The 15,010-nt window shown below is 33.4% G+C and overlaps 1 protein-coding gene across 7 annotated transcripts in view; it reads left to right on the forward strand.

Moving 5' to 3' along the window:
- The window catches only part of LOC129757291 (filamin-C), a 222,230-nt gene that overhangs the window by 186,261 nt on the left and 20,959 nt on the right, over positions 1 to 15,010 (forward strand). For all 7 annotated transcript variants that reach the window (XM_055754460.1, XM_055754466.1, XM_055754461.1 and 4 more), the window contains 2 exons: positions 11,128 to 12,139; positions 12,206 to 12,426. In XM_055754460.1, coding sequence (XP_055610435.1) covers positions 11,128 to 12,139; positions 12,206 to 12,426 — 1,233 coding nt within the window. The remainder of the gene's footprint in view (positions 1 to 11,127; positions 12,140 to 12,205; positions 12,427 to 15,010) is intronic.

Consider the following 15,010-nt stretch of genomic DNA (forward strand, 5'->3'; position numbering starts at 1 on the left):
TCAAAGTGTCATTATACAAAATCTAAAAATATGATATTCGTACCAGATAAAAACTGACGACTAGTCTAGAGATATTTTTGCGATGCCGTGTGCCTTAAAACTTATTTTTCGAAATCGACATAACGAAATCAATGTTCCATAAAAAGGACTTGAAGTGTTGGGCCATTTCTGAGCTACATTTATTATCTGGCTAAATATTCAAGAAATTAAATATCAAATAACGTTCAAAAATTCATTTTAACTTACTCTTCTCTGTGTGGGAAAAAACCATGCACCTTTCTGAGGCGTAAAGAGCACCCTAGTAAACACAAGCTTTAGAGTTATCGAAAAGTTCAAGAATTATATTCATATCTCATGCATACAGTGCTCACTAGCAAGGTTGCCGTAGTTTTGCTCCCATATGTTTTTATATGTCTTTTAGGTCACCAAGCATCAGTGTGAAATTCGAGATGGTTTGGTTGATTCCTGAGTTGGCGTTACGCGTTTCAATTTTGTATGCAAATTTCTATGGAAAAATAAATTTTTGGACATTAAATCCTCCAGAAAATTCAAATCAGCTTGAAATGAAGTCGGTCTTTGATTTTGGGTTTAGACTATTCTTAAGCTTCATTTTTTGTCAACATGACAAGCAGCTTAGAATTTCATGAAAAAAAATTATAACCATTTCAAAATAAAAAATCAAAATCCATTATGAAGAATTTAAAAAAGGTAGACTTTTCTTGCTAGAGTTATTAATTATTTCATGAAATATTATTGCAAAGTTTATATAAATCAATAAGTTCCCAGCTATGCAGAGCAATTTTTTAGGAATTTTAATTCTCATCCTACGGCTTCACAGTGTTCAAATAAGTAGTCAAAACGTTTAAATAAAAAAAAATTTAAAAAAAAAATCGTATAATACTGAATATCTTTTCTGAAGCACAATACAGGTTTGTATTTTGTTCACTTGAATCAAACTACAGGAATCAAGGAATTTTTTTCAAAGGTATATTTTTAGAAACCTTTAGTACATTTCTGGGGATTTTCGAATGAAAAAAATTGTTCTCCCATACATATTTCCATACAAAATTTAAACTCGTTGCGCCAATTCAAGGCTGAATGGATCGCTTACAAAATATTCATTGCTATTCCTGGCAGCCAAAACCATCGGAAAAATTATAAGAGATGTAAAAACTTAAAAATTTGAATTTTCCATACAAAGCACTGAATTGCTGCAAAGTGCTCATCTTACCGCTTAGAGCATGGGTGGCCAAACCATGGCCCGCGGGCCACATGTGGCTTGCGTCTGTCCTTTTGTGGCCCGCGAAGCTTTTTTTTAGAATTGAATATGGTTTAGAAAGTTGCCTCCACTATTCTGGAGGCGTTGAGAGTCTTCAAGTGGAAACCAGTATAATTTTTAAGAGGTTTGAAGGCTTCAGGGAGATATGGTCATAAATTACGAAAGAACTCGAATAACTCAGCACACTTAAATGATAATGAGAAAGTAAAAAACTATTTATGTTTAGTTTGAGCTGAAAATTCACCACCGCATTTCAAAATCACTCACAAGACTTGAATTTAGTATTTTTTGAATTAGAAGTCCTAAGTTCTAATTTCAGTTGTCAGCTTCGATTGAAAAAAAAAAACAAACAGGAAAACCGAAGCTCAAAATAATTTAAATCTAGTTTGTAAAATTATCACATAATATTGAAATTACATCATTATTATCATTATCAGAGTTATATTGGTACGAAACCTATTCAGCTTGCAAAAATTTAATTAAAAAATATAAGAAATTCTGCACTTTATTTATACTTAACTTTACTTACAGAAAAAAGAAACATTTTGTAAATTAAATCGAAATGATATATCTTATTATTGGTAACTTATTTTTAATCTACTTGCAATGGTATATAGACGAATAGACAATTGAAATATTCAGTAAAAAAAAACTATTCAAATTTCAACTTGAACTAATTTGGTACTTACATACACTGCCAGCCAAAAGTTTGGGATCACCCGCTAAAAAACATGCAAATTTTGATCGTTCATATCTCAGCCGTCTTAGGACATATTGAAAATCTTCTGATCTCATTTGGAAAATAATAACTTACTTTTGTTTTTTTAATTAAAAAAAGTAAAATGATGCGCTTGGAGTAAAAAGGGTATAAGTGCATGAAAGCTTATTTCGAACAAACAAGCTTTTAAATTGCTGTGTTTGAACATTCTCCATATATTTTTCGAGACTTTATATTTTTCATTCGAATGTTATACCTAGCATGTTTAAAAATTCTCAAATCTCGAAAAAATCATCAAATTGAGTTTGGAATTTGAAGAATCGTTTGGCTTCATTACCCAAATCGATCATTTTGTCACTTTCATCTGCTCCTTGGCTCTGAGGGCCTCAAATGACAATGATAATTTGAAAAAAAAATTTAATCCTTTTTATGAACGGCTTTCCCACTTAAAGAATTTGAATTTGAATTTGACAAAATGAGAAATTTTAAAAGCACGATTATTAAAACTTTAAACTTTAAGATTAGGCACGTGAAAATTTTGAGATTATCACAAAGAACAGCACATGTTTTGTGTTGGAAGGTACAATCTTGTCTGCTAGTTCGTTAAAAGTATATTAAAAAAAAATCTTTTGAATTTTTGTTTTGATCGAATAAAGAAGAACTGGTAAAAATCTGTACTGAATCTCGAAACTATTTCTACCACAATCTGTTTTTAAAACATGTACAAAATATTTGGGTAAATTTTTACTTAAGGTAACTAACTGAAATTCGCTTGCTTTTCATAATAAAAAAATTTGTTGTGTGGTCCGCACGCAAGCCTTAGTACTAAAATTTGGCCCGCCTGTTCAAAATCTTAGCCACCCCTGGCCTAGAGCATAGGTCGGCAGCCTGCGGCTTGCAGGCCGCATTCGGCTCTTTGAATGTAAAGCTGTGGCTGGTGAATTAAACGGATACGATCAAGAATTCGTCAGCAAAATCCTCCGAAAACACGAAAGAAAAAAGCTCCGTAGCAACGCAACCACATTCAAACCAGAAAGAGATGAATCCCAAAGAGTCAGCCTGCCGTACCACCCACCACTGACAAATAGTATCAGTAAGATTCTCTCTAAACATGGTCTGAAAGTGGCTTACAAAAGTTCAAACACTTTGAAAGATCGACTGGTTTCTCTAAAAGACAAAGTGCTACCGGAAGAGAGATCTGGAATTTATGAGATTCCATGTCAAAACTGCCCGGCCGTCTATATTGGGCAAACCAGACGGAAATTCAGAACCAGAATCAAAGAGCACAAAAACGCAGTAGATAACAACAGGAGCAACGAATCAAGTGTAGCTGCCCACGCGTCAGAACTTAATCATCACATAGATTGGGGAAAGGTTAAGTTCAAAAAATGTGTACGCAAAGCGTCACATTTAAACGCATGGGAATCCATGTATATCACTACATCGGAAAGGCCACTTATGAACGAGGATGAGGCTCCAATCATATCACCGCTTTTCAACCTGCTCAAACCAAGTTTTCAACAACCCGACCACCCTTCGACGAATACTATTGGATAGTATGAACATGTATTAGTGTTTTTCCTTCATCTAGTCAGTCGGACATCGTCCTGTAGATGGGCAACATCGAGCCCGAAACCGGTCGACAAAAAAGGTAAATTTAATTCCTTTTTCCGTTAGTAAAAACGTTAAGTGTCGTGTCCTGTAATACGTCGTGTGTTATTTGTGTAGCATAAGTTTTTACGTTTAGCACAACCAGTAAAATGAGTGAAAGCTGTGGCTCTTTGGCCCACTGCGCAAATATTAAATATTCTGTAAATAAAATTTTAAAAATTTCTTTACCGATAATTTAATCTTGCAACCTGGAACGCGGATTTTTATAGGTCCAGAAGAATAGCTTTTAAGATTGCATCCGTTCTAGGAACAAGCGAAAATGATCAAATGGCAAAATTGGATTCACAACTTTTATGTTTTTCATTGTTTCAAGCATCAGCACAGAGATCAAGATTGAATTTATCATTAAAATCAAATGCAAACAAAAACTGTCTTTTTAAACAACAAAAACTAAAATAAACTTATTTAATTCCAAAACGCTTGTTTAAATATTTTTTTATCAATCGATCACAAAAGTTTAGCTAATGCTTACAGGATAATCAAAGTATTTTTTTACGAAAAGGTAGTTCTTAGACAGTTTCTATTTTGTTATTAAACAACGTAAACCTCATTAAGTTTAAAAATTGATTTTCAAAACAAAATTGAGAAATGCTCAATCCTGTTCGGTTGTTGGATATCGAGGGAATAAGCCTAGTTTTCTCCAGGATTATTAATCATTTTTGTGAAATTCCAAATCTTGAACTAGTTTAAACAAAATCAGTTCGCATGTTTTTTTTTTTTTTTTGAATTTTAAGATAAGTTGTGGCTTGGTTAAAATTATTTTTCATGTGTTTATTTTCCAGCTTTTCTCTTACATTTTTATGACAAATATTCAGATTGTGGCTAAATTTGACCGGTTATTGCCCGATTATGAGTTTAAAATTTAGAAACCCAATACCCGGATCTGCTCAGCTTGGATACGTACAAAAAAACGGAAAAGCTTACTCATGACATAAAGAATAAAAAAGTAAATAGATACGTGGAATTCTAATTCAAACTTCCAAAACTAATAAAGAGAATTACAAATAAAAGTTTATCAGCTATTCAAACTTAATCAGCGATGAGAATGAATGAAAATTTCAATTCTTAAAATCTATTTATAAACTAATCACAGGCTTAAGGCTTGTAATAAATAAAATGATCTTTTCCCCACGATCCATTTTTTTTTATAATTAAATTGTTGTATTTAAAATTCGGGAGATACAAAAATAACTCTTGAGATATTTTTTTTAATAAGAACGTGGCACTGTGGGGCTGAACCTAAAAATGCTGTGATAAACCCTTATTTTTCATTATTTGTATATTAAATATATATTTATATTTTTTAAAAGAAAACTAATAGCGCAACTCAAATCTATCAAAGAATATTGAAAAATTCGATTATTTTTGCAACCAACTTTGTACAAGAAATTATCAAAAATATATTTTGAAAAATGAGAAAGAAAATGAAAGATTTGTTTACTTTTTTGTAAAATATAATTTGTTCAAGATAAATGTTAATCAAATATATCAAATTCTTTTAAATGTTATCAATTGTCATGAAATCGAAGATATGATACCTATTTATCAAAATATTGTCCTTGTTATAGCAAGAATAGATCGACATAAAAAACTCACTGATGTTCACCAATTCCAAACACCTCAATATAATTTTTCAGCAAAACTCCACGACAAATTACATATTAAAAAAAAATCTCAGTTTCAACTTTTTGAAAAAAAAAACTAAAATGACATAGTTGCAAACACGTGCTACTGAAGAAGTTATTCAAGAAAAAAATGTATGGAACCACCCGATGGATTTTTCTCGCGAATAGTGCGTTTTAAAGGGCATTGTCGTATCTTCAATGCAGAAAATTATCAAACATGTATTTTTTTTCGTTTTCGAGCTATCGGGTTCAAGATAAGGTGAACTTATCATCATTTTACCGACAAACATATTATATTCTGTGCCTTTCAAAAATGAATTAATTAATTGAGCTTAAATATCATCAACATATCGATAAGATAGTTCTTTTTATCGTTCATCTGAACACATCAAACTTCTATAAATTTAATTAAAGAAGTTACGAGGTTTTTCCAAAACAAAACCTGTTCTGTCCCACTGTTCGTGGTTTTATAGAAAAGAGGGGTGCATATTTCAGCTCCGGATGATTATACTTAATGTCCTCAATTTTCCTACTTAATATAATGTAACTTCAGGTAACTTAAATTCCAAGAAATTTAAGGAAAAACATTGATAAGTTTTTCATCGCTTAGGACATTGGATATAGACTGTAAAACAACTAAAAACACAAAACTACATACAAACTTTCACGCAATGTTTGCATTTGCACTTTAGTACTTGTATGAAATGTTGAATTGTCTCCTCTAACCCTGCACTTAAACAACTATAAAATGTTCCAAACTTAACAAATCTAGAAAAAGTTTCGGCACTATCAGGAGGGCTTCAAATCACGACTTGCCAGTTGAAAGGCGAGCATTTCACCGCAGAACCCTGAATACCTGATGCATTGGAACGTTGACTTCTAAATTCCAATATAAACATTCTTAGCAGACAAATTTAGACAAAAAACAACTGTTTGTATCAAAAATAGATACCTATAATGTTTTTTTTTTTCGAAACGGCAAAAGCTAAAATCTTGATAACAAAGCTATATCTGGTTAAGGTGTAAATACTTAAAGTTTGTTAGGAACCCAGTATTTAAAAAATGTACTCATTGTGTGTTAAACTACAATTTGCCACCAAAATACAATCTTTGAACAGCTATAACTTTTTTGTTTTAATTGCAATCGAGTTGCAGTCTTCAGATGAAATGTTAGTCTTAATTGTAATTTTAATAAAATCAACATTCAGCTATCAGAATGAGGGTAGGCTTAATAGCGGCACGTTATCCAAACATACGGGAAAATTGTGTGTAAGATTCAGCTCAAATTTGGCATATAGCCTCCTGTAAACCATCCAAAATTTTTTCTGCAGGTGTTATGATTTTAAAGTAGGTATTTTTTAAGACGAATTGGATAAATAAAATAGAAAATATCCTAAATTGTGATTTTTATTAAGGATCAAACCGTGAATAGCACTTTACACGATGATACAAACAACATGCTTTGTTCGACAAAGTTATGCACTTAAACTCCGCATCTTTTGAGGGCATTGGTATCAAAAATATTTTACGTGAGGTACACATTTTGGTCAGTTGAATACGAAATGTTTGGACCCAAATTTTTTTTCTTAAAAATAGCTTTCTAATTTTCAATTTTGATATAAATTTGGTTCATTTTCCCTTTATCGCGTGTTGTGTATAAACCAAAAAAAAAAAAAAAAATAGAATATAGAAAATTTTGTGAAAATGGACCCAGAATGTTTTTAAAATCAAATATTTAGAAAGTGGATTTTTTTCGAAGATCGCCCTTGCGGAACCTCTAAACATGATTTTTTTTTGTCGGCCCCATTCAAAAGTTTATTCTCCCCATCCTAATCTACCATTTGGAGGGTGAGCCACCAGATTCCCAGACATTATGCAATTTTGGGATACCCTACTGCACAGTGGTCGAAAATGCGAAAACCGTGATTGTTGCTTTTAACTTTTTAATCTTATAATTTTGGTTATTGGTGTTTTCGGAAAAGTTTTTTTTTTAAATAAGCTCTATAACAATTTTTTTATTAATCCCTCTAGAAATGTGATCAAATTTCTCACTTCTATGTCATTTGTCCTAGCTTTTTGAAGTCTTCAACAAACTTGTTCAAAATGAAATTTTTATAACCTTATTTCAACTGTAAAGTTTCGAAAACGATCATCTTTCGATCTATCGGCTTAGTTAAAAAAATTACCTCCAAAAATCAATTGTGCATAACTTTTTTTCGTCAACTTTAATGTCTTTAACATGTTCTACAAAGTTGTTCAACTCATTAAAATTCATAATTCTGTATAGCATTTCTAGTTTTTGAAGGTAATTCTCTAGAGTCATGCTCATTACTGCCGTGATATGACGAAGTGTCGCATATCCATTTTTTTCTATTTTGACTTTTTTCGCAATTTTGTGCGTCTTCCTATGAGCTTTCAAATGCTTTCAACAAATCTAGAAAATATCAAACAGTTTTTGAGAAAATCAAGAAAAAATATCACTAAAAGTGCGATTTATACGCCGAAGTAACGCATATCCATGCTTTTTGAAAGTGATACAGAAAAATTTCAAAAACCTGTACCTATAATTTTAATGCGACATTCCTCATATTTGAAATAAAATTATATTTTAACATAACAATCTGTTTAAAATAAAATAGAGAAGCTCAAAGCTTCCTCAAAAAAGGGGTCTCAAATAGAGACGTTGTCGAGGCTGTTTGGTAAATTTGAAAGCAAATGTCAACATGTACATTTATTTTAAAATTTGAGTAATTATTTAACATTTGTACAATAAAACTTATTTTTCATTAATTTTACGATATGGGCTTGTGATATAGCTCAGTTGGCAAGTCTGTTGTCTCCTGAGCCGATGTCCGCGAGTTCGAACACAGTTGTACCGGATAAGTTTTTCAATAACGATCCGCCAACTGTAACGTTGATAAAGTCGTGAATGCCATAAGATGGTAAAACGGCTATACTCGAAAAAAAAATTTACGTTGTTTTATAAATTTTGTGTGTGGGAAAATCAACAGTTTTATTTATTTTTAAAGCTGTTCACTCGAATTTTATTCACGACTGGAAATTGTATTTGCACAAATAAATACATACCTTGGAAAGTTTCTCCGACTGCATCAATCAAATTTTCTTCCTCACTCGAATACAATTTAAAAAAATCCAACGCACTGGCCATTTCAACTGAAGAACTAAATTTTTCCCAATTGCATGGCAAGACTGAGGATAAATATCACTCCGACGGAGAATTGTCAACTCGAAACAAACGTTTATTCACCGAACTGACGCATATCCATTTGAAGCAATTGTACGAATTTTACGTAAAATGAAGAGTTGCGTTTCAAAAGGGCTGCATTTGTCTGAATCAAAGCAATCGAAAGATTCCTTTTAATTCAACCACGGTAAACGAAAAGTTCATATACCGGTATTTCGTTAGCAACTTACTACAATTAATTTCGATTAATTAATTAATTAATTAATAAATTAATTAATTCGAATTAATTTCGATTGATCGAAAACGCTCACTGAAGAAGGTAGTAAGTTGCTATCGAAATACCGGTATATGAACTTTTCATTTACCGTGGTTGAATTTAAAGGAATCTTTCGATTGCTTTGATCTAGTTGAATCTTTAACCAAGTAGGCTCACAACACAACAGATTGCATTTGTCATCTATCTTTGCATAAATTGTATAGATCACATTTTATTAATAGTCGCAGATAAACGAAAAAAAAAGGAAAAATAGAAAATCGCCTTTATTCGTGTTGAAAACGCAGGTTTCAGTGGTGGAATAGAGTTATCTTAATTTATGTTTCGTCTGTGACGTCAGTAGAAAACAACTATATTAATTAGCGATAGCTAATTGTCACTTTCCACTTCTTATATTCCCTAACCGGGAAAGTACACATTACTCAATCAGTACTTTGATATTCTTACCCACAATATCTGGCAACACTGCTGTGTCACCACAAATCCAACCCAATTCGAGTATTCCCGCCTAACCGTGTGATGAAGTAAACATTTGTACCTCGTTTATCATCATCACCTGTCATCAGCAATCATTGATCTTTTGTTCTCGATTGCGAATTGAACAACAAGCAAGAGGAACCAAAACATACAATGTTTTGGTTCTGCTCGCAGGAGAAATCGGTTGCTGCTGTTTAGGGCGCCGGAAGGAAACCGTAAGCTTCAACAATTCGCTAAAAACAAAAATGGTTTATGCTAGGGTTGCCATCTGCTTTTTTAATGAATTTACCACCGCCGCCCCGCTTTTTCCTCAAAATGTCCCGCTTTTCTAAACTTTTACAATGTCATTGTATAGCACTTGAAAAAGTCTAACTCAATACGTCCTTTTTTCTCAAAATAAGCATAACATCTTCAGAGTTCAAAAAAAGACAATACTGAATAACCCTAAAGTAACAGTAACATTTTGATCCAGTTAAGCGATCTTGGAGCACGTTCAACCAATGCAATGTAAATAACTTTAGTGTGAAGAAAATATTATTTAAGTAGCTTCCAAATGATTTTAAGATCTTAATTTTTCGACAGGACCTTAGGTAAATTGCCATACTTTACCTTATTCGACTCAATTGTCCTAAGTATAAAATGATGGAAGTTTTCTTGAGTTTTCAAATTCTGAAAACTAATTTGACATATATTTGTGAATACACAAAGGTTTTTTACGCGATATCAAATCCGCCGTTTACAAGTTGAATTTGAAATGTTTCTCTCAATAACGTGTTGATTTGCGAGAACCGTGGAAAATAACCATGGTTATTGCAAAAAACCGTGTAAATGGAAGTCATGTAAGAAAAACTAAACAAAATCTATAGGCGTTAAAAGAAAACTTTGTGTACTTTCTATGAATAACTTTGTCTGATAGTATACGTATAAGTTTGACAGTTAAATTTAACTTTTTCAAGAGTTTCTTAAACGTCCCGCTTTTTTCGGCTGTGTCCCGCTTTTTTGTTGTTAAATGTGCCGCTTTTTTCAGAAAGTATCTGGTAAGCCTAGTTTATGCGTCACTTCGGCGTAACACGGCAGATTACAAAAAAGCACTTTTTCACGCCAAATTTTACATTTTGCAATTTTGGGCATCCCATTTTAGATGCAAATTAAAGATAAAGATATCGTCTACAAGATGCAGTGTACTGTAGCGATGCAGCTTGAAGAAATAAGTTTTCATAATAATGTTATGGATACATGGTTTACATGGTTTCATAAAAAAGCTCAAGCAACCAAAAGCCTCGTTAAACAGGTCAAACTCAGCTTAACCAGCATAATCATTGAGCTGATGTTTGGAACTTAAAGTCCATAGAAGGCTATTTGAGGCCGAATTTGCAACTTTTATACTGAATGGATGTGATTGACATGTTGCGGAAAAGACTATTTGAGGAACATTTTGTAAATTTCATTCTCGTATAAGAGAAAATTCGGTATAAATTCCCTTTGGAATCTTTTTTCAGCGAAATTCAAACTTTGGAGGCACGCGTTTAAGTAGATATGTGACTTTTGGTTGCTTGGGAAGTCACTTATCCCATACAAACTTTGAATTTTGTTCAACCAAATTTTAATGAAATAATTTATTTATTTAATCAACACGAATGGAAAAATCAAAGGCATAAACAAAGTATTTTTCAAAATGGTCGGAATTGTATTCTTGAAATTGGTGACTTTGTACCCAAGGAAAGTTTACCCCGAATTTAACCGTTTAAATGTATCAAATTATGCAAATTACTTTTATACACGGACATATTCCAGCATTCTCTGTTAGGCTTAGTGTTAAATCTATCGACATAAATGGAAAATTGCTATAATAAATTTCTTTCTTTTCCTTTTCCGCAGGTTCACCGTGGAATATCAACATCATGTCCTCACCGGGGCTGACGGCTCTCGGTGAATCCACACGGCTGGTGCCGGCTAATGTGCCGGCGGTTTTTGAGGTGCTGCCGCCTCCTGGAGCTTCCATCCGGGGCAGTGACTGCGTGGCGACCGTGCTCTCGCCCAGCAAGAGCAAGGTCAATGCGCGGGTCACCCACGAGGCGGCCAACGGTGCGTTGAGGATCGAATTTGTCCCGTCAGAGGTGGGAACACACATCATTGAGGCCTCGATTGATGGGAAAACTCTGGTCGGGGGACCACTGATTGCCAAGGTTTACAATTCGAGCCTAATTCAGGTTACGGATGTTAATGGAGGAGTTGTGGGACAGCCCTGTCAGTTTAGGGTTGATGCTAGTGCGGCTGGCGAGGGACAGCTGGAGATTTCGATAAATGAGGGTGAAGTTCCGAATCACGTTCAGGTGGTAGGAGGGGGACGTTGTTTGGTATCTTTTACCCCGGAACAAGCGAAGCCACATCTGATCGATATCAAATTTAATGGGGAAACCGTAATCGGTTGTCCTTTTGTATGCTCTGTAGCCGATACAAGTAGAGTTCTGTTGAACCTTTCCAATCTGGAACTGATTCCAGTTAACAGACCAGCTTCGTTCCACATAACCGTAAGTGGAGGGGGTGCTGCTGAGCTAGCAGTTAGCGTAAGAGGTCCCCAGGGTGAACTTCCGGTCAGAGTTACCGGTGATATACATGCAGGATTCACCGCCGAGTTTACCCCGAATCATGTCGGAGCTCACACGATCAATGTAGAGTACAACGGATACCCGGTACAGGGAACGCCCTTCGTAGCCAAGTCCTATGACGCTACCAAGGTAGCTGTGGGTTCCGTCTCCAAGGGTACCGTAGGTCGTCCCGTACAATTCACAGTCGATGCCGCCGATGCCGGCGAAGGCAATCTCGAAATCACAATCTCCGCAAAAGGCCATAACATTCCCACACAAGTGCATCCTCAGGGCAATGCCAAGTAAGCCTACTACTTATTGAAATGTCCCTTTTACGTGAGTTCTAATCAAGTGATCTTACTTTTCAGGTTCGTAGTATCATTTGTCCCCGCCGAGCCCTGTGAGCACATCATCAATGTATCGTTCAACAAAATGTTGGTTCCGGGCTGCCCGGTGATGGTTATTATCAATGGAGGAACCACCGGACCTCAGGTATCCCTCGGGGGTCCCGGACCTCTGCACATGCCGAATTCGCTAATCATCAACCATGCCGGAGGCCGACTCGAGGACATCGAAGTGAACGTTGAAGGTAGGTCTTCCCGGTTCATTTACGATACTGTATTATAGTGTTTTTCGTTTAGTGAAGTGATCTTGATATTTATATATAATTATGTTTAGTACCACTCGCATAGAAACTATTTGGCCCAGTCTGTTTTCTCTTTTTCTTCACTTTCTGTAAAATTACCTGTTTTTTTTCTTCTAAATTTCATTGTACACAAAACTATGCAAACGATAGGAAACAGCAAGAGTTTGTAGAAAGTTAAAAATGTTTCAAAAGATGAGGATTATATCTAGGATTGGAAAAACAAATGGTCACCAAACAACTGCAATCGTCAAAATCTAAAACGGTATTTGGTGGCACATTAAATAATGCTATGTGAGCACTGTAATCGAAACCAAAGAAAATGAGACTTAGGATAGAGAGTAGTAGAATATTTCAAAGGGACATGTGTTGCATTGTTGCATTGCAAATTGATAAATATAAATATTAAACAAATATTTCACTGTCCAGATGTATTTACGTTCTTCACAATACTGTTTTCGGAAGCATATTTATTTTTAAGATATTAAATTTTTATTAATTAACAACTGACCCAGTAAACTTCGTTTCTCCATAAATTTCTCGAAATATTATTTGTGTTGAGCATCGGCAGTTTTTCTGGCCGATGAACTTTAAAGGTTTTTGAATTGTTCCATAAATTACACCATCATCGATTATGAAATTGAACTACCTTCACGAAATACACTATGAATTGAATCGTTCGTTAATCACGGCTGAAAGCTGAAAATCATATGAGATCCCTTCTGTTTTGAAAGTAAGAGGTTTATTTCGTAATGTCGAAAAAGCTTTGAGTAAAAAACCATAACAATTATTTGGTAACTCAAGGTAACCGCATTTATGCCTATGCGTTAACAACTGATTTTGGAAAATTTTGGCGTCCTTAGTTCAAATAATTTGTCAGATTTTGTCTTGTCACCTGTAGTAATGGTGATAATACTTGCGAAAATTTCAAAATTGATTGCTTTGAGAAAATCGAGCTAAGAAAATTAATAAACTAATAAATTTACATGAAAACTTAAAAAAGATTTTGAATCTTTTCATCATATTTTATTCCATCAAAGATAACGATCTTGCTTAGTTATTTAAGATTTCGAGGTACAATTCTTTAAACAAATTAAATTATTCAATTTTGAGAAATTTAAAAAGATAAGATAACAACTATTTCCAACATCATTCATGAATGTCTTAGAGCATTTGATATTGAATAATTCATATCAAATCACAACTTTGTTAAAGACTACGATTTGACTTATTCTTTGAGAAACAACAAAGATAAAATATTATTTTAATTTTCGTCAAAATTTGCGTATTTCACAGAATTGGGAAAAATAACAAATAGCAAATTTCTGTGACTTTTTATTTTCTGAATTCAAATTTTTTCGCAGTTCTTGAGGAAAGTTGATCATTGAAAAAATACCTTTAGGGGAGAATAAGGATACTTGATCCCTGGGGATACTTGATTCCTCTGGTATATCTCGAAACAGGAATATCATATAAATATTAAATGTTCTAGAAAAATGAGCCAAATAGTACAAAACAACAAGGCGTTAATTCGAAAAATTTTATAAATTTTATTTTTCGAGCTAATGAACTTTGTTTGAAAAATTTTAAAAAATGTGATTTGAAGATCTTTTTTGATCACTTTAAAATGTTTCTCACAAGAAAATTTTAAAAAAAATTTTTATTCCAATATTTCAATCGATAGAGTATAATATGAACTTTATAATGTCATATTTTCAAAGCAATAGAAAACTATCAATTGTTTTCAAGAAGAGATTTTCGAAAATGTATTCTATGGGTATAATTGATCCCTAGAGTTCAAAAATATATATATTTTCCCCCCAAATGGATCGTAATCATTGGTTATCATGAAATTACTAATATCTGTCCAATAACGATTGTTTATCCAGTAATCATCTGTTAAAAAGGATTAAAAATACTGTATTTATCTAAAAACAAGCAAATTGCGCCTTAAAGTATGCAATAACTCTAGGGTTGTAGACAAATTTTAGAATTCTCTATGTTTGTTACTTACAAACTGTGAAATGAGAACTTATGTGGCAAAACTTAGTCAACGGACCGTTTATCTTCAGATTTGACTAGATGCTTCTAGTTTAGGAAAAGTCTTTCAAAATGCCCAAAATTAAAAAAAGGTTGATAACAGCGAAAGAAAAAGTGACCTAGAAATGTGTCTGTTTTTGTTCTTCTAGTTTGGCAGTTTTCTCAAACCCAGTCTACCGAATGTTGAATAAATTTTTCCGTGTTTGTTGTACATGTCTTGCTAATTTTTCTGAATATTTTATAAAATTCAATGTACGCAATAAAAAGTTATTCACAAAAGAATGTACTGTATGTGAATCGACAACAAGTCTAAAATTATTTCTAAATTTTTTGCTTCAGATTTATTTCAGTGTTATGCAATCCAATTTTTTAAATTTGATATCCCTAGAAATAGTTTCTATTTCGTTTTTGGTGAACTAAAATGAATCTATCAGAGTCTTTGGTATGGGCTTATCTTAAGCAGAGTAACGAAACAAGCTCAGAATTTGGA

The sequence above is a fragment of the Uranotaenia lowii genome, chromosome 3 (assembly GCF_029784155.1).
Source record: "Uranotaenia lowii strain MFRU-FL chromosome 3, ASM2978415v1, whole genome shotgun sequence".
Classification (NCBI taxonomy): Eukaryota; Metazoa; Arthropoda; class Insecta; order Diptera; family Culicidae; genus Uranotaenia; species Uranotaenia lowii.